The sequence below is a fragment of the Ranitomeya variabilis genome, chromosome 8 (assembly GCF_051348905.1).
Source record: "Ranitomeya variabilis isolate aRanVar5 chromosome 8, aRanVar5.hap1, whole genome shotgun sequence".
Taxonomy (NCBI): domain Eukaryota; kingdom Metazoa; phylum Chordata; class Amphibia; order Anura; family Dendrobatidae; genus Ranitomeya; species Ranitomeya variabilis.
In genome coordinates, this window is record NC_135239.1 from 64,036,025 (window position 1) to 64,063,611 (window position 27,587).

Below are 27,587 nucleotides of genomic sequence, written 5' to 3' on the forward strand. Positions count from 1 at the left end.
AACGGACAACCCCTTTAATTTGGGGGGGGGGGGTAATCAAATGTATTGGGTCTTACTTAATTTAAAAGGATCAAACCTGGAAACTGGTTTTCCCACTGCAAAAATAAAAATAAATGAATGGATCCACAAAGATAGTAAGACGTTAGGAAGCCATCTTGACTCTTCATATTCAGCTCGGACCTTCACTTAAAAAGAGTTTCCTAAAACTAGCCGAATATCTGGTGTACTCTATTCTTCAGCCCGTCCTACACCCAGCGTGCACATGTATGGGGGCGTCAGGCTTTATTCCCAAATCAGCATGACATGTGCACGGCAGCTCTAGTATCGGGGCAACTATACAATGCTGGAACTCTTCTTGGATATATTGCACACAAAAAGAAAATCCTCAGCCTGGAGTCTCATGGTGCACGTGATAGGACTCGTCTTCCCCGGTACCTGTGGGAGCTGCGGCCGGCGCTCCTGAATGCTGTACTTCACCCACGCCATGACTGCATTGAAGACCTGCTCCTCACTGCGCACATTGAGCTCATCACTGGAAATGATGTCGATCAGTTGGTTGGCAGGGAGAAGCATAAACTCCTCACTTTCCATAACCTGCAAGAGAAAAGCCATGTATAACGTGTGAGCGCAGTGTTTAGTATGTAGTACATGGATTCTGACACGTAAACCTCAGATGACAGGTGTTAAAGAGGTTCTCATGACCTTTATTCAGGAGTGCACTGCTCTTCCACCTTCTGACCTCCTGCTTGTCGAGGATGAAGGGGGCAGTGGTGCGCTCCTGACAACTGACAATTCAGACTAGTGGCATGGTCGCAATGCTGGCCCAAACGGAGCTCTCTTCCATACTGCAAGCACTGGCAGCTTTGTCTCAGCTGCGCCACAGGAGGGCAGGTGTGCCAGAGGAGGGCAGGAGCGCCAGAGGAGGGCAGGAGAGCCAGAAGAGGGCAGGAGAGCCAGGGGAGGGCAGGAGAGCCAGGGGAGGGCAGGAGAGCCAGAGGAGGGCAGGAGAGCCAGGGGAGGGCAGGAGAGCCAGGGGAGGGCAGGAGAGCCAGGGGAGGGCAGGAGAGCCAGGGGAGGGCAGGAGAGCCAGGGGAGGGCAGGAGAGCCAGGGGAGGGCAGGAGCGCCAGGGGAGGGCAGGAGCGCCAGGGGAGGGCAGGAGCGCCAGGGGAGGGCAGGAGCGCCAGAGGAGGGCAGGAGCGCCAGAGGAGGGCAGGAGAGCCAGAGGAGGGCAGGAGAGCCAGAGGAGGGCAGGAGAGCCAGAGGAGGGCAGGAGAGCCAGAGGAGGGCAGGAGAGCCAGAGGAGGGCAGGAGAGCCAGAGGAGGGCAGGAGCGCCAGAGGAGGGCAGGAGCGCCAGAGGAGGGCAGGAGCGCCAGAGGAGGGCAGGAGCGCCAGAGGAGGGCAGGAGCGCCAGAGGACGGCAGGAGAGCCAGAGGAGGGCAGGAGCGCCAGAGGAGGGCAGGAGAGCCAGAGGAGGGCAGGAGAGTCAGAGGAGGGCAGGAGCGCCAGAGAAGGGCAGGAGCGCCAGAGAAGGGCAGGAGCGCCAGACGAGAGCAGCCGCGCCAGACGAGAGCAGCCGCGCCAGACGAGAGCAGCCGCGCCAGACGAGAGCAGCCGCGCCAGACGAGAGCAGCCGCGCCAGACGAGAGCAGCCGCGCCAGACGAGAGCAGCCGCGCCAGACGAGAGCAGCCGCGCCAGACGAGAGCAGCCGCGCCAGACGAGAGCAGCCGCGCCAGAGGAGTACTAACAAGCAGAGGCGACTATCTGCCTGTTCTACCCAGTGTCAGCTGAGAATCACCACCGAGCGCTCCTCCCGGCAATTCAGCTGCTCCATATGAACAGAGCAGCTTTTCCACTTCCAGGTTGCTCTGCGGACGTCATGTTGATTGACAGCTAGCCTCTTTCAATCAGCATGACATCAGCAGTCACGCTCCGTCAACAGAGGAAAGAGGAAGAGAAGCCACTGCTCTGTCGACATGACATCAGCAGAAGCCAATGAATGGCTGGCAGGAGTGGTTTGCGAGATTGCCTGTAATAAGCAATCCACATTTCCTTTTGCATTGTATGTTATCCTAAAACGTAAAAAAAAAAAACAACGATTAAATAAATACTTCCATTTTCAAGAATGGAGAGACTTTTTGATAAGAGCTAAATTGCAAAACTACGGTACTTGCTTTCACTAGCACTTTGCAATTTTACCCATTTAACAACATGAGGGAACCCCTTTAATTATGGATGTAAAGGTATAAAGTCACCTGTAAAAATAGTATACTTTTAGGAAAGCCTAGAATAACCTTAAAATAAAAGACCCTTCTGTTTATTAATAAAGGGTATTTACTAATTACTTCTCAATGCCCAATTTGGTTTACAGGTCTGTTCCTGAAGAGCGATATGAGAAGCTCTTTAGGCTATGTGCACACGATGCAGATTTACTGCAGAACTGCAGCAGATTTTTCTGCTGCAGAAACGCTGCAGAACTGCACTGTGATTTACAGTACAATGTAAATCAATGTGGAAAAAAAAAAAAAAAGCTGTGCACATGGTGCAGAAAAATCTGAGCAGAAACGCTGCAGATTTCAAAGAAGTGCATGTCGCTTCTTTTGTGCAGTTCTGCAGCGTTTCTGCACCCCTCCATGATAAAAATCTGCACTGGTAAAATCTGCACAGAAACTGCACCTGTGTTTTCTGCCAGGAGATGCAGATTTAGTGCAGAAAATTCTGCACCACATTTCCTAGGTGTGCACATAGCCTTAGGGTATGTGCACACGTAATGTGGAGGACTGCGGATTTTTCCGCAGCGGATTTGGGAAAACTGCAGGGCAAAACCGCTGCGGTTTTTCCTGCGGATTTATCGCGGTTTCTATTGCGGATTCCGCTGCGGGTTTACACCTGCTGTTTTCTATTATGGAGCAGGTGTAAACCCGCAGCGGAATCCGCACAAAGAATTGACATGCTGCGGAATGTAAACCGCTGCGTTTCTGCGCGTTTTTTTCCGCAGCATGTGCACTGTGGATTTAGTTTCCCATAGGTTTACATTATACTGTAAAAGCATGGGAAACCGCTGCGGATCCGCAGCAAAATCCGCAGCGTGTGCACAATGTAGCTGATCAGGGAGAATCAAATGGGACCGTTCCCGGTGAGTTGTGAGACGACGCTGCACTCGGTCTTGTGGATGAGATGTTACTCAATTTCAACCACTTTGCTAGTCCTGAAACACGGAGCAGATTTTCCGCATACAATACTGGAACATAAGATCTGCACCATGGTCGCTTAGGCTAGTTTCACACTAGCGTTAACTGCATTACGTCGCAAATCCGTTTTTTACCGAAAAAACGGATGCGTCAAAAAAAGTGAAAAACGTATGCAACGCATACAGCATTTCGACGGATCCGTCGCAAATCCGCTAAACGTTTCCGTCGAAATACTGGATGCGTTGCATACGTTGCATCCGTTTTTACCATCCGTTGCATCCGTTTTTACGACGGATCCGTTTTTAAAATGGGAGGCTCCCAAATTTGATTGGCTACTGGAAAATATGGAAAACTATATAGTTACTGTTTTTACAGCCCATCTTTGAGAGTTTTAGTTTTGTGGCAGCGATGGAAGGTGTTCTTGTGAGGATTGCTAGCTTGGTTACCGACGTTATCTTTGAGACGAATCGCCTGGATATCATAGTGCGGGAGAAGGAGGCGGCAGCGGAAAGACGTAGGATGCTTCTGCAGCAACGGAGACGGAGGCGACTCTGGATACATCAGATTAATGAACTACGGATGATGATAAAGGGATCCAAACCCTAACCCTATCCCTAACCTCACACCTAACCGTTTAATGAACATTTTCTGACAGTCATAGTGCCACGTATTTCAGTGCCACGTATTTAAGTGCCACGTACTATAAATACTATAACTACGTGGTTATACGTGGCACTGAAATATCGTGGCACGTAAATACGTGGCACTTAAATGCGTGGCACTGAAATACATGGCACTGAAATATTGTGGCATTTACGTGAAATACGTGGCACTTATGTACGTGGCACTTATGTACGTGGCACTTATGTACGTGGCACTTATGTACGTGGCACTTATGTACGTGGCACCTATGTACGTGGCACCTATATACATGGCACCTATATACGTGGCACTTATATACGTGGCACTTATATACGTGGCACCTATATAGGTGCCACGTATATAGGTGCCACGTATATATAGGTGCCACGTATATAGGTGCCACGTATACAAGTGCCACGTATACAGGTGCCACGTATATAGGTGCCACGTATATATAGGTGCCACGTATATATAGGTGCCACGTATATAGGTGCCACGTATATAAGTGCCACGTATATAGGTGCCACGTATATAGGTGCCACGTACATAGGTGCCACGTACAGAAGTGCCACGTACAGAAGTGCCACGTACTTCACGTAAATGCCACGATATTTCAGTGCCACACATTTAAGTGCCACGTATTTACGTGCCACGATATTTCAGTGCCACGTATAACCACGTGGTTATAGTATTTATAGTACGTGGCACTTAAATACGTGGCACTGAAATACGTGGCACCTATATACGTGGCACTTATATACATGGCACTTAAGTACGTGGCCATATATGTGGGGTTGAAGGCCCAGGCCAGGTTTATATAGATTTGGGGGTGTCTGGCCAATTGGCAACAAAATCCAGCTTCTGAGCATGCTCAGTGTAAAAAAACGTATTGCAGCGCTGCGTTGCGTCGTACGACGTGTCCCGACGCATCCGTCGCTCATAGGTTTCCATTGTAGCCAACGACGCATGCCGCAGGATGCGTCGCGACACGTTTTTTAGGCGGAGACAAAAAACGCTACAAGCAACGTTTTTTGCCGACGACGTGTCGCCAAATTTCGACGCATCCGTCGTACGACGCACACGACGTATGCCAATCCGTCGCAATACGTCGCCAATACAAGTCTATGGGGAAAAAACGCATCCAGCAAAAACTTTTGCTGGATGCGTTTTTTCTGAAAAAAGACGTTTTGAGACGTAATGCAGTTAACGCTAGTGTGAAAGTAGCCTAAGTGGAGGGATGCAATGTAGACGATGGTCTGAGCCGTGGTTGTTTTGTTTTTTTTTGTTTTTTTTTGCAACTGGCCTGATGAGCACTACTGCTGACTCCATCAATATAATGCAGCCAAAACCACAAATCCCATTAAATAAGTAACTGCTAGAGCACGTGTGAACTAAAGTTTATCCGGAGGAAAAAAAAGAAAACGGAATAAAAGTTAATTGAATTGACAGATTAGAGTAAAGCGAGCAGAGAAGTCTCCGCTCATCACCTTCCCCCCAGCAGCTGCTCAGACTCCAAAGGCAGCACTAAAATAAGGCTGTGTCCTTGCCAGAACCCTCGCCCCATCAGCTGCTCCATTTCTCGGCACAAAGCATTAGCGTGCCAGCAGTCAGCAACTTCTCGGCCCCTCAACACTCTGCAAACACAGGGGCAATGCTGACGGATCATGCAGAGGAAATAAGGGCAAAATGGTGAAGTCCTATGTAAATAACGGACCTTCTTGCATCTCTGCCAACGTATTCTAAGGACCGGACTTGTGCAATGTCATCTTCTCACATCTAAGATTTCTACTTTATATTCTCGTGGACATGCATATTCTAGAATACCCGATACGTTAGAATCGGGCCACCATCTAGTTATAAATAAAGCTCAATTTGCAGCAACTCTAAGACCTGCATGAAGGACAATTCTTACAAGGGCTGTCCAGTTATTAATAGGCTCAGGGAGGTGAAAAATAGAATAAAAAAATGGATACCCCTCTCCAGGATCAGCACCACATCCTGATGATTCAGTTGCATTTTGTTCACATTTTGCCTAATAGGTAAAAATCATTGTAATTTTTTTATCATTTTATTCACATGCCTGAACCCATTAATGGGAATCTGTCTTTAGATTTTGCTACCTCATTTGAGAGCAACGTGATGTAGGGGCAGAGACCCCGATTCCAGCGATGTGTCACTTACTGGGCTGCCTGCTGCAGTTTTGATAAGACCGCTGTTTTATCTGCTGCAGAGCTAGCAGTTCTCTGAATGCTGAGCTCTGTATAACCCCGCCCACACCTCTGATTGGCAGCTCTGTGTACACTGTGCATAGGTAGAAAGCAGCCAATCGGTGGTGGAGGATCTCCTAAATATGGAGGATTACATGGCAATAGGTTTACTAGTCCCCTAGTGATAAAATCACTGCTTAATCAGCAGGAGATTATCACAGCTACAGCAAGCAGCCAAGTGACATCACTGGAATCAGTGTCTCTGCCCTTTCATTATGCTGTTCTTAGATTAGGTGGCAAAAACCTAGTGACAAATTCTCTTTAAGAGGTTGTCTAGTAGTGGACAACCCCTTTAAATGTCATATATCAGGGGCTGCAGTGTGATACCAGTTCTCCAATTAATTCAATCTGAGCTTCTATTCTAAATGAATGCTGGGGTTGTGTGGCTGGCAGCAGGGCATTAATGCTGGCACAGACCAGGGGCACTCAGGGTGATGAGGAACTGGCCACATTACTGAGCCTGCAGCATATGGTACATGAGCATTTCTTTATTTCTCTGCTGACTGGCCGTCTTATAGACCGACAAATGGAAAAGTATTTTCCCAATCTTTCCTTAAAGCTGCAGCGCACAGAGCGGTCCGTGTAGGGGGCGAGACCCAGGCGGAGTATGCCCAGGTGGCCGCCATATACAGCTCTGTGTAAACATGGACAGATCAGCGAGAGCACCAGCTGTCTCCGCAACCCGACACGTAGCTCGCCGTGACCCCTGTCATCTGCTCCTGGATATACGGTGCAGGCACATACCGGGAAATCACTTTATGGGGTTTCTACCACAGCTCGGGGAGGTCGCTGCTTTACCACAGTTTGGACTGGGAAAAATAGCAATATCCCACATAACCCTGCAGAATAAACAAACGGGAGGAAATGTCGACAGAGCACCAAAATATGTAAATTATGCACAGAGTCCTGTGGGCGGGGCCAAGGCAGGAAAAGTAGTCTTGCTTTCCTCTCTGGTGTCCGTGCAATGACTGAGCATGTGCAACCAGCAGCACTCCGCTCACTACATGGACGTGCACAGTGCTATACACCTTGAACACTAGGTGGCGCCATACCATAAGATAATGTCATACTGCTCAGCATTTTTCTCCAGATACTGTACACTTTTAGGATTTATAAAGTGGATGTGGTCTGTAACACGCACCGGCAGTAACAGGAGACCACCGTATCATCTAATGTACCATTGTACCATGTAATGTACCACCTAATGCATCACCGTACAATCTAATGTACCACCTAATGTACCACCGTACCACGTAATGCATCACTGTACCACCTAATGTACCACCTAATGTACCACCGTACCACCTAATGTACCACCTAATGTACCATACCACCGTACCACCTAATGTACCACCTAATGCATTACTGTACCACCTAATGTACCACCTAATGCATCACCGTACCACCTAATGTACCACCTAATGCATCACCGTACCATCTAATGCACCACCGTACCACCTAATGCACCACCGTACCACCTAATGCACCACCGTACCACCTAATGCATCACCGTACCACCTAATGCATCACCATACCACCTAATGTACCACCGTACAACCTAATGTACCACCGTACCACCTAATGTACCACCGTACCATCAAATGTACCACCGTACCATCAAACGTACCACCGTACCATCTAATGTACCACCGTACCATCTAATGTACCACCGTAACATCTAATGTACCACCGTAACATCTAATGTACCACCGTAACATCTAATGTACCACCGTAACATCTAATGTACCACCGTAACATCTAATGTACCACCGTAACATCTAATGTACCACCGTAACATCTAATGTACCACCGTAACATCTAATGTACCACCGTAACATCTAATGTACCACCGTACCACCTAATGTACCACCGTAACATCTAATGTACCACCGTACCATCTAATGTACCACCGTACCATCTAATGTACCACCGTACCATCTAATGTACCACCGTACCATCTAATGTACCACCGTACCATCTAATGTACCACCGTAACATCTAATGTACCACCGTAACATCTAATGTACCACCGTAACATCTAATGTACCACCTAATGTACCACCTAATGTAAGTGCATGCATTACTACGTGCACCTAAAATGACACCCACCAGGAATATAAAGCAGTAATGCGAATAGTCAGGTAAATGCGGATATTATAGGATTAGAAGACTTTTTATGGACTTAAAGGAATCAGCTTCCGGCTAACCAATCACTTTCCTCCCCCTGCTGCACCCGAGTATATTTACCAGGAGCCATAGGGTCCCCATAACTGCTTGCACCTTCTCAGGCTGCCGCCCATCCACAAATGGCCTGTGCATCGGGACGTGACGATCACAATCCTGGTTTGATCTCTAAATAGATTTGCAAGAGGAAAGAAAAACACACGGACAGCCGAGCGAGCGTCCTGCCCGAGCCCTGACACAGAATCTCATGGAGTATCCACCACGGAAAAACAGAAAGCCCCCGGGGACCCTGGCAATTGAGCGGGAACTATAAGACACAGGATACCCTGGGACACGCCGACTAATTACCTCTAGTCGTGGGCTCATCCTGACTAATTACCTCTAGGCAGGGGCACATCCTGACTAATTACCTCTAGGCGGGGGCACATCCTGACTGACTACCTCTAGGCGGGGGCACATCCTGGCTAATTACCTCTAGTCGGGGGCACATCCTGGCTAATTACCTCTAGTCGGGGGCACATCCTGACTAATTACCTCTAGTCGGGGGCACATCCTGACTAATTACCTCTAGTCGGGGGCTCATCCTGACTAATTACCTCTAGTCGGGGGCACATCCTGGCTAATTACCTCTAGTCGGGGGCACATCCTGACTAATTACCTCTAGTCGGGGGCACATCCTGGCTAATTACCTCTAGTCGGGGGCACATCCTGACTAATTACCTCTAGTCGGGGGCACATCCTGGCTAATTACCTCTAGTCGGGGAGCACATCCTGGCTAATTACCTCTAGTCGGGGGCACATCCTGACTAATTACCTCCAGTCGCGGGCTCATCCTGACTAATTACCTCTAGGCGGAGGCACATCCCGACTAATTACCTCTAGTCAGGGCAACATACCGACTAATCACCTCTAGTCGGGGACACATCCTGACTAATTACCTCTAGGTGGGGGCACATCCTGACTAATTACCTCCAGTCGCGGGCACATCCTGACTAATTACCTCCAGTCGCGGGCTCATCCTGACTAATTACCTCCAGTCGCAGGCACATCCTGACTAACTACCTCTAGTCGGGGGCACATCCTGACTAATTACCAGGAAGAACTATTAAAGGGAATATGTCACTGGTTTTAATATGTAATCTGAGAGCAGCATGATGAAGGGACTGAGAACCTGATTACAGTGAGGTGTCACTTACTGGGCTACTTGCTGTCATTTTGATACAATCACCATTTTCTCTGCTGCAGATCTAGCAGTTCTCTGAATGCCGAGCTGTGTATAACCCTGCCCACACCACTGATTGGCAGCGGTGTACACTGAATAGGCAGAAAGCTGCTAATCAGTGGTGGGAGTGGTTATACAGAGCAGTTGACAAGGAGGGACGAGACATCTAGTCCCGTAGTGATAATCTCCTGCTGATAAAACACTGATTTTATTGAAATAGTAAAACGCAGCCTAGTAGGTAATATTACTAGAATCAGGGTCTCAGTCCATACACTATGCTGCTCTCAGATTATATGGCTAAAACCGGATATTGGGTTCCTTTCAAGTACATGCTACTGCTGGTAAAACATGGTGCTGGCATCAGATTTCTGCTTTTGCAAAGAGAGAGAAGTCCATATCCACTGCTATCCAACATCCTTACCAAACAGGAAAAGTCAGAATTGGTGCAGCAACTTTTATAAAGAGAATTAACAGAAAGCAGAGTTGCTGCAAATAAGTTCCACAAGTGTAAATTATGGGGTGTGAGTTCTGTATGAGGCGCATGGATTTCGGCAAAGCCTATTCAGCTCAATGGGACAGCCACAGAAAAGTTTGCAACAAAGGCAAGAAAATTTCTGCTGTGGACGAATCTGCAAGTGTTGAAATTTCACTCTGCTTTATAGCAGAGCGCTGCGCCGGGCGGGCGAGTTCTGCAGTGAAGGTCTGCAGGATGCTCTGATTTTCTTTTAGATTTTTACTGCTACATGTAGACGAGGATTTTTTATTATTATTTTTTTACTGTAAATTGTTGCAGACTTGCAGTGCACATCTGTAGCCAATCCTGATCGTATGTACAAAGCCATAAAGCTACGGAGACGGGCAGAGAATCAGGAGTGACTCAGAATATGGCAGATTATCTGCATTCACCCTACGAGCGAGCACAATGCTCTTTTGCTGGGAGATTGGTTTGCACATGCTGGCATTAAAACTATCGCTCTCTGCAGCACATCGTCCAGTGTAAACAGGAGATGTGCTGCCGATTATTCTATTTTATTCAGAATGGTCTGAATGCACTGAATACTGGTCGGCTTATCTAAGTAGGCTTATAAATGTCAGCCATTGGGCATTTAGGAGTGGTCATGTGACGGTTGCAGTCGACTCATGTAAATGGCCCTTTAAAATTTTAAAGAGGTTGTCCACTACTTTTTCATTGGTCACCTATCCTTGGGATAGGTCATCAATGTCTGATCAGCCAGTGTCGGACACGCGGCACCCCTGCCGGTCAGCTGTTATCGGTGTTGACGGCCGGAAGTACTCACTTTTGCAGCTGGCCGTCTGGCAAGAGACTACTTCCGGCCAGCGATAACTGATTGGCAGAGGTGCCAGATGTCGGACCCCGACTGATCAGGGGTAGGTCATCAATGAAAAAGTAGTGGACAACTTCTTTATGAGAACTTATCTGACAACTGATAAAGTTTATGAAGCCCGTAGATAAGTTTTGAAGAACTACATGTACCGTGATCCTGGCATAGGATGGCATTCATAGCCTCTGGAGGAAAAGGTGTGCACTTAAGTAGGGGGCTGAGAAAAAAGTTTGGACACTTGTATATATAGCAGATCCTGGGGATAGCATGTGTGTGAACGGAGCGGCTCGCTCGCTGTCATCGTCGTGTCACTTTCGCCATAGATCAGGGACATTAAATACACAACTGGCAGGAAACATGATCCCGCCGCCGGGCCGGACTTACTGTCATCCACATTTTCCATTGCTTACCTCCTGGAAGTTATGCTGGGTAAATTTGTCTGCGATTCTCAGTAACTCCCGGCAGGAGTGAGTATCAGCGAAGGCTCGGATGCCCAAGCAGTTGGACGGGTCAAGCTGCCGCTTCAGGAATTCACAGCACGCCTCCTGGATTTCTGCAAGCTGGAGGAGACAGGCGGCCGGCAGCAGGGTCTGCACGTTGCCTTCCTCTACTGTGATCTGCGAGGTGTACGAGAAGTCAATCAGCAACTCCATGGCGCGCTCATCAATGTCCCGGATCACAACCTCCGTCTGTCGACTTTCCGCTAACTCGCCGGTAAACATCGCCCGGAAATACGGGCTGCACGCAGAGAGGATGACCCGATGGGCATAGATCTTTTTGGCACCCACCACAAGGACGACATCGCAGAGCTCTCGGTGCTTCCGCAAGAGGTTAATGACCTCTAAAGTCTGCCGCGGGTGTTTATCGGAGACATAAGGCATGCGGGCCGGTTGTGGGACCCCCTCCGGTAACTTGTTGGGGTCTCCGAGGGTGCAACGGCTCGTCACATCCATTCCAGTCTCACCTGGGCGAGTACTGAGACACCTGCGGACAAAAATATACATCAGCTTAATAAATCAGTGAGGATGCTAGACTGCAGCTCTTCGCACACTGTGCCCTTTATTGCTCCTAGATGCAGTTATACAGATCTGCTATTGCATCATGGTAAACGAGTGGCTTTTTTTTTTTTTTTTTTTTAAACTTAAAATGCACATATTTGGGGCTCAAAATCACTTTTGCAATCGGGTTTCATTAAAAATTTTGCACCATTTGGATTTTCCAGGCTCGTTGTGTCCCTGCACATACAAGTTTTAACTTGTCTGTGGTCATAAATCAGCACAGAGGCGCTCAGAAAGACATAAAAGTTAGAGACTCCACATGAAGACTGTCATGGTGGACTTACTGACGGATTCTTAGTTAACTCATTCAGCAGCCTAATGCACCGCAGAGGAGTCAATTGGTCCAACAATTTTAATGAGGCCCAATTGCAAAAATTATATTTCACCCAAAATATGTGCATTTAAGTACAAAAATGTTTTTAATTAAACATAGTCAATCCCTTTAATAATGCCACAACATCTACCTGCTCATGTACTAAAAAAACATGACTCAAGAACAGACAGATCCTGCTGGGCCAAGGCAAGACGAGCATTATTTCCAATACATGCATTTTTTTTCTTTTACTCTTATACAATGGGAGAAAAAAAATTAAGTCAATTAATAGGCACGTTTTTTAAAAACTTTATGCGTAAAGTGCAGATTTCCTAGAAATTATATATATTGCACATGCACATATACTGTGCCCCCCACCACTGAACGGTGGCTTCAGAAATCATAAGTGCACTACATTAGATCTGTAGGTTTATTATCTGCCTAAACTAAAGAAATGAGTGCAAAATATCTGAGTGCACCAAACCCAGCCGTACTCCGTAAGCCCCATTACCATGCTAGGAGGTCTGGCATCTGGACGGTTTTTTTCTCCCCGTTGACAAGGAGCTGCTGCTGGGGTCCACAAGACAGCGAGGGAAGTGCCGGACGGACAACACAACGGCTGCCTTCTCCAGCCCTCGCATCATTAATCCAGCAGCTGAAGGTGAAACCAGAGCCCTGACCAGCGGGCATTAGCCTCAGCAACGTGTCTCAGCTCTTGGCAGAGGGGAAACCATTAAACGCATTTATATATAGAACGGATAGGGCAGATTCCCCGGACGGGCTGCCAAATAAAAGAACCATTGGAAATGCAATAAATAATTTGCATCCAGAGTCACTGAAAGGTCGATACACCGTATACTTATTTACACAAAGGAGTGCGCAAAATAATCTCTGTATCGAAAACTAAATCCTAAATTATAATTAAAAAAGTGACAAAATAGATGATACTAAATGAATAAAGGGATTATCACAATGATACATTTTATTAAAAAAAACACATGCACTTTTAGATTTAAAATAGACCTGTCGCTCAAAAAAAAAAAAAAAGACGAGGTAAATACCTTGTAAAAATCCCTGCGCTCCCCTGATTCTGCCGCTATTTTCCATTTTGATCTGCGTCGCTCCATTGCAGAGATATTCAGATTTGTTTCTTCTGGAGCACAGTATGTGAAATCTCTGCTTACAGTGCAGCTGGGCATTTCTTCAGAGTATTCTTTACGGGCGTTTACGTTCACCCATCCCATTCATTACAGATGCTGCCAATCACAGCTCAGCAGCATTGGAGATCGCTTGACTTCTACATCAACTGCTGAGCGGTGATTGGCAGCATCTTAAAAGGGAGAGGTAAAAGTGCACGCCTTCAGAGAAGACACGCCCCATTGCACTAAAAGCAGAGGTTCCACATACTGCTCTGCAAAAATCAATAAAACTGAGTATCTCTGCAATAGAGCGACTCAGCACAGAACGGAAAAGAGCGTAAGGGTACCGTCTCGCAGTGGCACTTTTGTCGCTATGACGGCACGATCCGTGACGTTCCAGCGATATCCATACGATATCGCTGTGTCTGACACGCAGCAGCGATCAGGGACCCCGCTGAGAATCGTACGTCGTAGCAGATCGTTTGGAACTTTATTTCGTCGCTGGATCTCCCGCTGTCATCGCTGGATCGTTGTGTGTGACACCGATCCAGCGATGCGTTCGCTTGTAACCAGGGTTAACATCGGGTTACTAAGCGCAGGGCCGCGCTTAGTAACCCGATGTTTACCCTGGTTACCATCGTAAATATAAAAAAACCCAAAAAAACAGTACATACTCACATTCCGGTGTCCGTCAGGTCCCTCGCCGTCTGCTTCCCGCACTGACTGTGAGAGCCGGCCGTAAAGTAAAAGCACAGCACAGCGGTGACGTCACCGCTGTGCTGTGCTTTTACTTTACGGCCGGCTCTCACAGTCAGTGCGGGAAGCAGACGGCGAGGGACCTGATGGACACCGGAATGTGAGTATCTACTGTTTGGTTTTTTTTACATTTACGATGGTAACCAGGGTAAACATCGGGTTACTAAGCGCGGCCCTGCGCTTAGTAACCCGATGTTTACCCTGGTTACCTGGGGACTTCGGCATCGTTGGTCGCTGGAGAGCTGTCTGTGTGACAGCTCCCCAGCGACCACACAATGACTTACCAACGATCACGGCCAGGTCGTATCGCTGGTCGTGATCGTTGGTAAATCGTTTTGTGTAACGGTACCCTTAGAGTCAGGGGATTGCAGGGATCTTATACAAGGTATTTATTTAATTTTTAACAAATGACAGGTCCTCTTTAATAATCCTTTTGTAACGCACTTTAATGGGGGAGATTTCTTAACACAGCCATAATCTGCATCGATTTAGGAGATGACCAAAAGGGACAAATTTGTGGTAATGTAGCACAAAGTGTTATATCTTTGGTGCAACTTTCTGCTTATACCACCTTATGGACCGTGTACATATAGATTATCATTTTACACTAAAATAATGGCCTGTGTGCATATACCATACACTTCTATTACAAAGAAAAAAAGTCTCCTGACTTACGTTCCATTACCACCGGGATTTTAAAAAAAATTCTATATGCCACAGATAATAAAGGTTTATTTGCAGCGCTGTGGAAGCAGAGATAAAGCTAGTTGATGGTGAAAATCAAGATGTTTCTGTGTCAACTTCAGGAGGATTATATAGATAGATAGAATATACGGTATATATAATGCATGTATGTGTGTATATATATGTATATATGTTTTGCTCTTTTGCTCTTCTGCAGATCTACCTGTTCTCTGAATGTTGAGCTCTTCATAACCCCACCCACAGCACTAATTGGCCGTTGTGTACACTGTGCATAGACATAAAGCTGCCAATCAGCTGTGGGGTGTGGTTATGCAGAGCTCATAAATACGGAGGACTACCTGGCAGCAGGTTTACTAGTCCTCTAGTAATAATCTCCTGCTGATAAAACTGTAATTTATCAAAATTACAGCCAGCAGCCCAGTGAGTGACACATTGCTGGAATCAGGGTCTTAGTCTCTACATAATGCGGCTCTAAGATTAGGTGGCTAAAACCTGGTGACAGATTCCCTTGATTATAAATATATTTTATGTTCTGTCAGTTGCAATTCATAAAGGAATTGAAGATGGAGTCAGAGTTCAAATAGGTTGACTCAATTCAGGCGTGGTCACCAAACTATGTGTCAATCTGCACCCATACTCAGCGAAATAAATATGCTGAGAAATAAGAAAACTCACGGCCCAGACTAAAAAGAGTTTTTAAATAGTTATAGTGAAGAGATATTTATATACACAGTACAGAGCAAAAGTTTGGACGCACCTTCTCATTTAAAGATTTTTCTGTATTTTCATGACTGAAAATTGTACATTCACACTGAAGGCATCAAAACTATGAATTAACACATGTGGAATTATATACTTAACAAAAAAGTGTGAAACAACTGAAACTATGTCCTATATTCTAGGTTCTTCAAACTAGCCACCTTTTGCTTTGATGACTGCTTTGCACACTCTTGGCATTCTCTTGATGAGCTTCAAGAGGTAGTCACCGGGAATGGTTTTCACTTCACATGTGTGCCCTGTCAGGTTTAATAAGTGGGATTTATTGCATTATAAATGGGGCTGGGACCATCAGTTGTGTTGAGCAGAAGTCTGGGGGATACACAGCTGATAGTCCTACTGAATAGACTGTTAGAATTTGTATTATGGCAAGAAAAAAGCAGCTAAGTAAAGAAAACGAGTGGCCATCAAGGGCTACAAAGAAACTGGCTCACATGAGGACTGCCCCAGGAAAGGAAGACCAAGAGTCACCTCTGCTTCTGAGGATAAGTTTATCCGAGTCACCAGCCTCAGAAATCTCAGGTTAACAGCAGCTCAGATTAGAGACCAGGTCAATGCCACACAGAGTTCTTGCAGCAGACACATCTCTATAACAACTCTTAAGAGGAGACTTTGTGCAGCAGGCCTTCATGGTAAAATAGCTGCTAGGAAACCACTGCTAAGGACAGGCAACAAGCAGAAGAGACTTGTTTGGGCTAAAGAACACAAGGAATGGACATTAGACCAGTGGAAATCTGTGCCTTGGTCTGATGAGTCCAAATATCAGAACTTTGGTTCCAACCACCGTGTCTTTGTGCGACGCAGAAAAGGTGAACGGATGGACTCTACATGCCTGGTTCCCACCGTGAGCATGGAGGAGGAGGTGGGATGGTGTGGGGGTGCTTTACTGGTGACACTGTTGGGGATTTATTCAAAATTGAAGGCATACTGAACCAGCATGGCTACCACAGCATCTTGCAGCGGCATGCTATTCCATCTGGTTAGCGTTTAGTTGGACCATCATTTATTTTTCAACAGGACAATGGGCCAACAAGTGCTAAGCATCTCTGGGAACTCCTTCAAGATTGTTGGAAGAGCATTCCAGGTGACTACTTCTTGAAGCGCATCAAGAGAATGCCAAGAGTGTGCAAAGCAGTCATCAAAGCAAAAGGTGGCTACTTTGAAGAACCTAGAATATAGGACATAATTTCAGTTGTTTCACACTTTTTTGTTAAGTATATAATTCCACATGTGTTAATTCATAGTTTTGATGCCTTCAGTGTCATTATACAATTTTCATAGTCATGAAAATACAGAAAAATCTTTAAAATGCTCTGTACTGTGTATATATATATATATATATATATATATATATATTTTAGATGTAGAAAAACAGGGATCCGGCACTGCTTCCATTCATACTGTGTGCTTTAAGACAGCAATGACGAAACTAACTAGATTCAGCAGCTGATTAGCCATCTCAATGCTGCTCATCAGGAAACAGTACAATAGTAATACAATGAGAAAATGTGACACTAGCCACTGAGCATTAAAATACGGTAACCTTTATTTGCAATTCCACAGACATTGTGGCTGACAGCCGTTTCGCATGCAAGTCAGGTGTCGTCTGAAGCATCAGATGCCTGAGGAAGTGACATATGCGAAACGGCTATAGCAAAAATAGGAAAAAGACAGCGCCACAACGGACAGTGATAATAGTCTTACGTTTTTTAATCTGCCTCCTGCGGCGACGTTTCGGTCCAATGACCTTTATCAAGCTTGACCTTGATAAAGGTCATTGGACCGAAACGTCGCCGCAGGAGGCAGATTAAAAAGCGTAAGACTATTATCACTGTCCGTTGTGGCCCTGTCTTTTTCCTATTTTTGCTATGGACTTGTAACCGGGTTGGACCCCCTGGTATATGACGTGCGCCATTATGCACATGGAGGCTGTTTAATTATTGGGTGCGGTTTAACTTCTTTTTGAATTTGTTGCATATGCGAAACGGCTGTCAGCCACATTGTCTATTGTCTCCACAATCTTTTTGGAACCACAAATAAAGGGTGTGTGTGTGTGTGCGTGCGTGCGTTCTGCTTCGATACATACTTATGCATAGATAAAGGAGAGGATTTAGTGATGGGGCCTGAACCGTGTTGGGCAGATACTATGACTAGAATAGGAATGGACGTATCTATTCGGTATGTGTCTGGGTGGTATGTGGCGGCATGCTTTATTTTTGCGTTTCTCAGCATAAAAGGATTGAGCACCGGGGTGAAAGGCAAAGCCCCATACACAGCATACAGTACATCCGGTGTACACGCTGCCCAAAAAATACCAACTTAGATGGAGCGCAGCGGGACGCGCGCCTCCTCCTCCGACACTCACCTACGCATTGGCTTTCTGTCCATGCACAGTGAAGAGAATTCTTCACCCAACTTTTAAAAACAGTAATGGGGAAGACAAACACATGGAGTCTCCACCAGCCCGATGTGCGGTATCAGCCAGGGTGGTCCTGGTCGCAGAACTACGTCGTTTCCAGTTTCTGGCGTCTTCGCTCTGAAGATCTAGTAATCCCCGCAGCATCTACAAGAGACAACACATCGTAAGAAAAATCGGCGACAACTCAGGAAATTCGGACTATTGCGAGCCAGCGCCGGTCACATTTTCCAGCATGCAGAATTAGGCAGACGTTATTAAGAAGACCCCGCAAAACAACACATCTAATGAGAAATCCATAAGTTCCGCGGCATTGTGCAATGTCAGACGTCTGGATCCCATCCCAGAGACGAAGCCTCCATCACTGCGGCCTCCACATCGGCTTTCAATTACACTCCACATTCCTCCGCTAAGTGTTTCTCGGCTCACAATCAGGAAATCCATATTAAAAGTGAGAACCGACCATGGGGAAAGACATCAACCACGTATGTACAGGGCACATACAGACCCCAAACCATCAGCCGACAAGGGGGATACATTGTCCGCATGAAGAGGCATCACATCCAGAGTGTAGCAATGGTATTAAAAGAACATTAAAAGAGTCACCGCCAATGTAGTTATTATTTAATAGATCTATAGTACACATGAAAATAAGAAACTTTGTACTATATTTTATCAGAGAAGCTTGCTTCTTTCATTAGAAATTGAAAGGTAAAATCTGTTTTCAGTGAAGACAGATTTTCCAATTACTGAGAGAGGAGATGACATTTGGTGCTCATAAAGGTCTATGGCGAGGAGAACACTAGAGGCAGACAGACATCCTGCTGCAAGTTCTCCTGACACGGCAGTTACCAGTTCTCCATAGAACTTTACAAGCACCAACTGTCATCTCAGTAATGACACTCTTTAATCACTAAAGAGATTGTTTCCCATAAATTAAGAATTTTGAGAGTGAAAGATCAGTCCAGGAGGAGAAAAAAAAAAAAGAGGATTTCTCTATTACAATATAGTATATATAGTTTTCTGTCTTCAGGTTTACCATTAATTAAAAAAAAGTAAATAAACAACAGTTACACCTTTGTTAGAGGAGGGCTTTCTAACCTACTCAGGTGTTCTGCGTCTTAGGTACCCAAGCGATGAAACAATGATCAGAGAGACACACTCATCGTTGTCTGTCCAAATAATCTCTGGTCTTTATTTTCAGGGCTGCTCTTTTAAAGCCCAAACCAAAAGGAAATATAGAGTTACATAATAAATTGGCAGAAATATAGGTTACACAAAGGGAACATGACGTCAAATTAATCCTTGCAGAAGAACAGGCGGCACGAATCAGGCACCGATTTTGAGATTACAACTGTTTTTTTTTTTTGTTTTGTTTTTTTTTTTTACTTTATAGTCATCAAATATTTCAGTCAAACATACTTTAAAATCTGGCTGGGGACGGGGTGTCTTGGATGACTGGCCCACCGCAGCAGGGCGAGGCAGAGAGGCCGCCATGCAGGAGGCAGGGAGGCCGCCATGCAGGGGGCAGGGAGGCCGCCATGCAGGGGGCAGGGAGGCCGCCATGCAGGGGGCAGGGAGGCCGCCATGCAGGGGGCAGGGAGGCCGCCATGCAGGGGGCAGGGAGGCCCCCAGTGTACTTACAGCCGCTACACATTAGAACCATCTAATTGGAATATGAGGCTAAATAGGATTAAAAGGAAAGGAATGGATTAATGGGGGCAGTGCGGAGGATGGGTGGTTTAGAATTCCTTTAACCCCTTCACCCCCAAGGGTGGTTTGCACGTTAATGACCGGGCCAATTTTTACAATTCTGACCACTGTCCCTTTATGAGGCTATAACTCTGGAACGCTTTGACGGATCTTGGCGATTCTGACATTGTTTTCTCGTGACATATTGTACTTCATGTTAAAGGTAAAATTTATTCGATATAACTTGCGTTTGTGAAAAAAATGGAAATTTGGCGAAAATTTTGAAAATTTTGCAATTTTCCAACTTTGAATTTTTGTGCCCTTAAATCACAGACATATGTCACGCAAAATACTTAATAAGTAACATTTCCCACATGTCTACTTTACATCAGTACAATTTTGGAACCAAAATTTTTTTTTGTGACGGAGTTATAAGGGTTAAAAGTTGACCAGCAATTTCTCATTTTTACAACACCATTTTTTTTTAGGGACCACATCTCATTTGAAGTCATTTTGAGGGGTCTATATGATAGAAAATACTCAAGTGTGACACCATTCTAAAAACTGCACCCCTCAAGGTGCTCAAAACCACATTCAAGAAGTTTATTAACCCTTCAGGTGTTTCACAGGAATTTTTGGAATGTTTAAATAAAAATGAACATTTAACTTTTTTTCACACAAAATTTATTTCAGCTCCAATTTGTTTTATTTTACCAAGGGTAACAGGAGAAAATGGACCCCCAAAGTTGTTGTACAATTTGTCCTGAGTACGATGATACCCCATATGTGGGTGTAAACCATTGTTTAGGCGCATGGCAGAGCTTGGAAGGGAAGGAGCGCCATTTGACTTTTCAATGCAAAATTGACTGGAATTGAGATGGGACGCCATGTTGCGTTTGGAGAGCCCCTGATGTGCCTAAACATTGAAACTCCCTACAAGTGACACCATTTTGGAAAGTAGACCCCCTAAGGAACTTATCTAGATGTGTGGTGAGCACTTTGACCCACCAAGTGCTTCACAGAAGTTTATAATGCAGAGCCGTAAAAATAAAAAATCATATTATTTCACAAAAATGATCTTTTCGCCCCCAATTTTTTATTTTCCCAAGGGTAAGAGAAGAAATTGGACCCCAAAAAATGTTGTGCAATTTGTCCTGAGTACGCTGATACCCCATATGTGGGTGTAAACCATTGTTTGGGCGCATGGCAGAGCTTGGAAGGGAAGGAGCGCCATTTGACTTTTCAATGCAAAATTGACTGGAATTGAGATGGGACGCCATGTTGCGTTTGGAGAGCCCCTGATGTGCCTAAACATTGAAACTCCCTACAAGTGACACCATTTTGGAAAGTAGACCCCCTAAGGAACTTATCTAGATGTGTTTTGAGAGCTTTGAACCCCCAAGTGTTTCACTACAGATTATAACGCAGAGCCGTGAAAATAATTTTTTTTTTTTTTTCTCAAAAATGATTTTTTAGCCCCCAGCTTTGTATTTTTACAAGGGTAACAGAATAAATTGGACCCCAAAATTTGTTTTCCAATTTGTCCTGAGTACGCTGATACCCCATATGTGGGGGGGAACCACTGCTTGGGCGCATGACAGAGCTCGGAAGGGAAGGAGCGCCATTTGGAATGCAGACTTAAATGGATTGGTCAGCAGCCGTCACGTTGCATTTGCAGAGCCCCTGATGTACCCAAACAGTACAAACCCCCCACAAGTGACCCCATATTGGAAACTAGACCTCCCAAGGAACTTATCTAGATGTGTTTTGAGAACTTTGAACCCCCAAGTGTTTCACTAAAGTTTATAGCGCAAAGCCGTGAAAATAAAAATTCTTTTTTTTTTTTCACAAAAATGATTTTTTAGCCCCCAGTTTTGTATTTTCACAAGGGTAACAGGATAAATTAGACCCCAAAAGTTGTTGTCCAATTTGTCCTGAGTACGCTGATACCCCATATGTTGGGGGGAACCACTGTTTGGGCGCATGACAGAGCTCGGAAGGGAAGGAGCGCCATTTGGAATGCAGCCTTAAATGGATTGGTCTGCAGGCGTCACGTTGCATTTGCAGAGCCCCTGATGTACCCAAACAGTACAAACCCCCCACAAGTGACCCCATATTGGAAACTAGACCTCCCAAGGAACTTATCTAGATGTGTTGTGAGAACTTTGAACCCCCAAGTGTTTCACTACAGTTTATAATGCAGAGCCGTGAAAATAAAACATCTTTTTTTTCCCACAAAAATGATTTTTAGCCCCCCAAATTTTTATTTTCCTAAGGATAACAAGAGAACTTGGACCCCAGAAGTTGTTGTTCAATTTGTCCCGAGTACGCTGATAACACATATGTTGGGGTAAACCCCTTTTTGGGCGCACGGGAGAGCTCGGAAGGGAAGGAGCACTGTTTTACTTTTTCAACGCAGAATTGGCTGGAATTGAGATTGGACGCCATGTCGCGCTTGGAGAGCCCCTGATGTGCCTGGACAGTGGAAACCCCCCAATTCTACCTGAAACCCTAACCCAAACACACCCCTAACCCTAATCCCAACGGTAACCCTAACCACACCCCTAGCCCTGACACACCCATAATTCTAATCCCAACCCTAATCCAAACGTAAATGTAATCCAAACCCTAACCCTAACTTTAGCCCCAACCCTAACTTTAGCCCCAACCCTAACTTTACCTCCAACCCTAGCCCTAACCCTAACCCTACCCCTAACCCTAAACGTGACTGAAATACGTGGCACTGAAATACGTGGCACTGAAATACGTGGCACTGAAATACGTGGCACTGAAATACGTGATACGTGGCACTTAAATACGTGGCACTGAAACACGTGGCACTGAAATACGTGGCACTGAAATACGTGGCACTGAAATACGTGGCACTGAAATACGTGGCACTGAAATACGTGGCACTGAAATACGTGGCACTGAAATACGTGGCACTGAAATACGTGGCACTGAAATACGTGGCACTGAAATATGTGATACGTGGCACTGAAACACGTGGCACTGAAATACGTGATACGTGGCACTGAAATACGTGGCACTGAAATACGTGGCACTGAAATACGTGCAACTGAAATACGTGGTACTAAAATATGTGGCACTGAAATACGTGATACGTGGCACTGAAATACGTGGCACTGAAACACGTGGCACTGAAATACGTGATACGTGGCACTGAAATACATGGCACTGAAATACGTGGCACTGAAATACGTGGCACTGAAATACGTGGCACTGAAATACGTGGCACTGAAATACGTGGCACTATGACTGTCAGAAAATGTTCATTAAACGGTTAGGGGTGAGGTTAGGGGTAGAGTTAGGGTAAGGGTTTGGATCCCTTTATCACCTTGATGGTGGTGGGTGGCTTTTCAGTGTGTTTTCTGTTTTTTTCGATAAAAATGCATGCGTTTTTAACGCAAACAAACGCATGTGCTTAAAAACGCAAGAAAATACTGCAGGTTGTATTTCTGAAAATGAACGCATGCAGAAAAAAAACGCATGCGTTTGAAAACGCGACCAAACGCGTACAAAAAAACCGCATGCGTTTTCAATGTTAAATATAGGGAAAAAACGCATGCGTTTTTTTGTGCAAAAAACGCTGCAGACAAAAACGGAAGTGTGAAACCAGCGACGCTTTTTATAGCAAAAAAGTTTTTGCGTCTCCACATTTTGAGACCTATAATTTTTCCACATTTGCTCCACAGAGTCATGTGAGGTCTTGTTTTTTGCGGGACGAGTTGACGTTTTTATTGGTAACATTTTCGGACACGTGACCGTTTTTGATCGCTTTTTATTCCGATTTTTGTGAGGCAGAATGACCAAAAACCTGCTATTCATGAATTTCTTTTGGGAGAGGCGTTTATACCGTTCCGGGTTTGGTAAAATTGATAAAGCAGTTTTATTCGTTGGGTCAGTATGATTACAGCGATATCTCATTTATCTCATTTTTTTTATGTTTTGGCGCTTTTATACGATAAAAACTATTTTATAGAAAAAATAATTATTTTGGTATCGCTTTATTCTCAGGACTATAACTTTTTTATTTTTTTGCTGATGATGCTGTATGGCGGCTTGTTTTTTGCGGGACAAGATGACGTTTTCAGCGGTACCATGGATATTTATATCAGTCTTTTTGATCGCGTGTTATTCCACTTTTTGTTCGGCGGTATGGTAATAAAGCGTTGTTTTTTGCCTCGTTTTTTTTTTTTTTCTTACGGTGTTTACTGAAGGGGTTAACTAGTGTGGCAGTTTTATAGGTTGGGTCGTTACGGACGCGGCGATACTAAATATGTGTACTTTTATTGTTTTTTTTTTTAAATTTAGATAAAGAAATGTATTTATGGGAATAATATTTTTTTTTTTTTTCATTATTTTGGAATATTTTTTTTTATTTTTTTTTACACATTTGGAAAATTTTTTTTTAACTTTTTTACTTTGCCCCAGGGGGGGACAATACAGATCGGTGATCTGCCAGTTTGCATAGCACTCTGACAGATCACCGATCTGCGAGAAGTACAGGCTGCTTCACAGTGCCTGCTCTGAGCAGGCGTCTGTGAAGCCACCTCCCTCCCTGCAGGACCCGGATCCGCGGCCATCTTGGATCCGGGTCTGGAGCAGGCAGGGAGGGAGGTAAGACCCTCGCAGCAACGCGATCACATCGCGTTGCTGCGGGGGGCTCAGGGAAGCCCGCAGGGAGCCCTCTCCCTGCGCGATGCTTCCCTGCATCGCCGGCACATCGCGATCATGTTTGATCGCGGTGTGCCGGGGGTTAATGTGCCGGGGGCGGTCCGTGACCGCTCCTGGCACATAGTGCCGGATGTCAGCTGCGATATGCAGCCGACACCCGGCCGCGATCGGCCGCGCTCCCCCCGTGAGCGCGGCCGATCGGCTATGACGTACTATCCCGTCGGCGGTCATACGGGCCCACCCCACCTCGACGGGATAGTACGTCAAATGTCGGGAAGGGGTTAAGCCTTTTTGAGCAGTCCATGCCTTCTGATTTCTGCTGCCAGGAACAGTCAGACCTGACTACACAAGATGTTGTGACAATATTTATTTCTTGTGTCCTCACTAGTGTTGAGCGAGTGTACTCGTTACTCAGGTGATCTCCGAGTATTTGTTAGTGTTCGGTGATTTAGTTTTCATCGCGGCAGCTGAATGATTTACAGCTATTAGCCAGCCTGAGTACATGTGGGGGTTGCCTGGTTGCTAGGGAATCCCCACATGTAATCAAGCAGGCTAGTAGCTGGAAATCATGCAGCTGAGGGGACGAAAACTTAATCTTCAAGAAGTCATAAATACTCAGAGACCACCCGAGCATGCTCTGGAAAACACGAGTAACGAGTACACTCGCTCATCTTTAGTCCTCACCTCTTCATACAGATTCTATAAGAATATTGACTGTAAGGATATAGTCACATGTAGAGATTGTCTGCAGAGGTTTTTGCAATGATCCTTAGTGAATCTACAGGCATATTTTTCCCTTTGCATTGCATTGGGTGTAACCTGCAACATTGATCGACAGGTTGTGAATTTATGAAGATATAAGATGACATCTAGGCGCTTTAGTGATAATATACAATGGACTGTTTTCCCGCAAATCCCGATGCAGTATGGATTACTATATCCCCATTATACGAGTAATAGCAGCTAGACTTTCCTCCGGTGGGGGCGCCGCTCCAGAGATGCCACCACCTGCCCTCCAGGGCTCATGTGACATTATCAGCGGCCTCTCCATTATTCCCTACTTCGGACATAACTGACAGTCAGCACTGCGGCTGCTCGCTCACTTGCTCCGGATGTCCGATTTGTCGGAAGGAGGCGACAGTGAAGTGACCGCTGTGTCATGCAAGTCCCGCAGCCAGTGTTATGTGAGCCCTGGGAGGGCCGGTGCCAACATCACTGGAACGGAGGGGAGTATAGATGCTATTATTTTAAAAGGATGAGGAGGAGTGGGGACATAGGGACTGAGGGGGTGTAAGAGTTGTGTATTTAAAATAATAACAATGCATCAAAAAATAAATAAATCCGATAATACACAGTTGATCCATATGGAATCTTAATGATTGTGAGCGCTCAGCCCTGTATAGGAGATATTCTCATCATCTGATCAGTGAGGCTTCAGATTCACTCTCATCTGATCAGTCCCTTAGGCTACAACCGTGGGACTGTTGGGAAACAGATTATTTTCTCAGGGCTCATCCTAGTTTCTTTCGTTTTGCAGGTAATCTATGAATGTTTTTGATCCACTGACTCTCCACAAAGGTGGAGTTAAAAATGGGTGAAACTTGAAGGGAAAACTGAAGTGCAAAGCCTTTCCTTAAAGTGTCCGTTTTACACAGATCCTCACAACTTTAAATGGCCAAGTCAGATCTGCAAAACTTGTGATCAGGACCGAGGACCATGTGTGTGCGGCTCAATGACACAGAGTGAGCTGCTGAGAAGGAGACGGCGACCACGGAGGAGCACACAATGGAGGTGTGAATGTGGCCCAAATGGCAACCTTACGGCACAGTCACATAGCGGGTTCAGTTTTTCATTTTGCATCTGTTTATCTTAAAAAACAATAATTGAACATTGTATAGTGCTCAATTATTTATTTTTTACATCAGTCAGAAATGGATCCATTAGAAGTGGAGGAAGAACAGATGGGAGAAGAAAACTTCCATTCTTTATCTGTTTCTGCAGATTCCCTTTGATTTAAATGGCCCATTCTAATCCATGATTGATATTAGGGAGATTAAACAGTTTAACAGATCAGGGACGCCGATCCGGGAAGTGCGAGAAGTGAAAAGTTCCAATAAATTCTATGGGTTTTAGCAGATTCAATCAACATAAAACTTAGCACTCAACTTAGGATGCTGGAACAGAAGAATTTATTTTGCAGTATACTCAAAACGTTTCGGTTCAACATGAACCTTCTTCAGTTACGTATACGGAATACATGTGATGAATGGGGCCAGAAGTCAGTGGGCCACACAAATTCTATGCTGGGGGACCACAGCCAAGGTATGCAGAGAGAAGTGCTTTAGGAGAGCGAGGTGTTGGCGTGCATGCCGCCAGACGCGGAGTCCACCGCAGACTAGCCTAACTATAGCACCACTTCGTAGCTGTGCTCACGGAGTTGTTTCACATTTTAGCAGATTCAGACGTGGGGGCAAATCGGTGAGAGACGGCACTACAGTGCACGGACTGGCCGGAAGCTGTTACATTCAGGTCAGGAGACCAGCGGCCAGTCCGTGCACTGCGGTCCGATCTCATGCTGATTTGCACGGATGTCCGAGTGTGTCCCTTGTGTAATATCGGCTTCAAAAAAAGGATGAGTCTGTAACGCAAACTGTTATAATTCAAGCCACACAGACCAACAGTAAGACACAGACCAACAGTAAGTGCCACATTGCACATAAGTTGGAGTCAGCCCATAAGTAGTGGTGAGCGAACGTTCTAGGATAAGTGTTATCTGAGCATGCTCAGGTGCTGAGTGACTTTGATGTGCTCGGATAATATGTCCGAGCCCCCGCGGCTGCATGTCTCGTGGCTGTTAGACAGCAGCAACTCATGTGGGGATTGTCTGTTTGTTAGGTGGTCCCCTGACAAAGGACGGACCGAAACGCACGTTGGGGTGGGTGCACACTCTCCTGGTTCCCTACAATCTGCTGTGCACTCTGCATGTGAGGTTGCCGTCACACTAGCAGTATTTGGTCAGTATTTTACATCAGTATTTTTAAGCCAAAACCAGGAGTGGGTGATAAGTGGTGACGTGTTTCTATTATACTTTCCCTCTAGTGGTCCACTCCTGGGTTTGGCTTACAAATACTGATGTAAAATACTGACCAAATATTGCTAGTGTGACAGCAGCCTTATAGTGATT

The 27,587-nt window shown here is 45.6% G+C and overlaps 1 protein-coding gene across 1 annotated transcript in view; it reads right to left on the bottom strand.

Moving 5' to 3' along the window:
- Positions 1 to 27,587, bottom strand: part of KLHL20 (kelch like family member 20) — a 59,666-nt gene that overhangs the window by 30,274 nt on the left and 1,805 nt on the right. Inside the window, exons 2-4 of the mRNA XM_077276023.1 lie at positions 17,963 to 18,160; positions 11,260 to 11,833; positions 436 to 594 (exon numbers count right to left, since the gene is read on the bottom strand). Of these exons, the coding sequence (XP_077132138.1) occupies positions 436 to 594; positions 11,260 to 11,833; positions 17,963 to 17,985 (756 nt within the window). The 5' untranslated portion in view covers positions 17,986 to 18,160. The remainder of the gene's footprint in view (positions 1 to 435; positions 595 to 11,259; positions 11,834 to 17,962; positions 18,161 to 27,587) is intronic.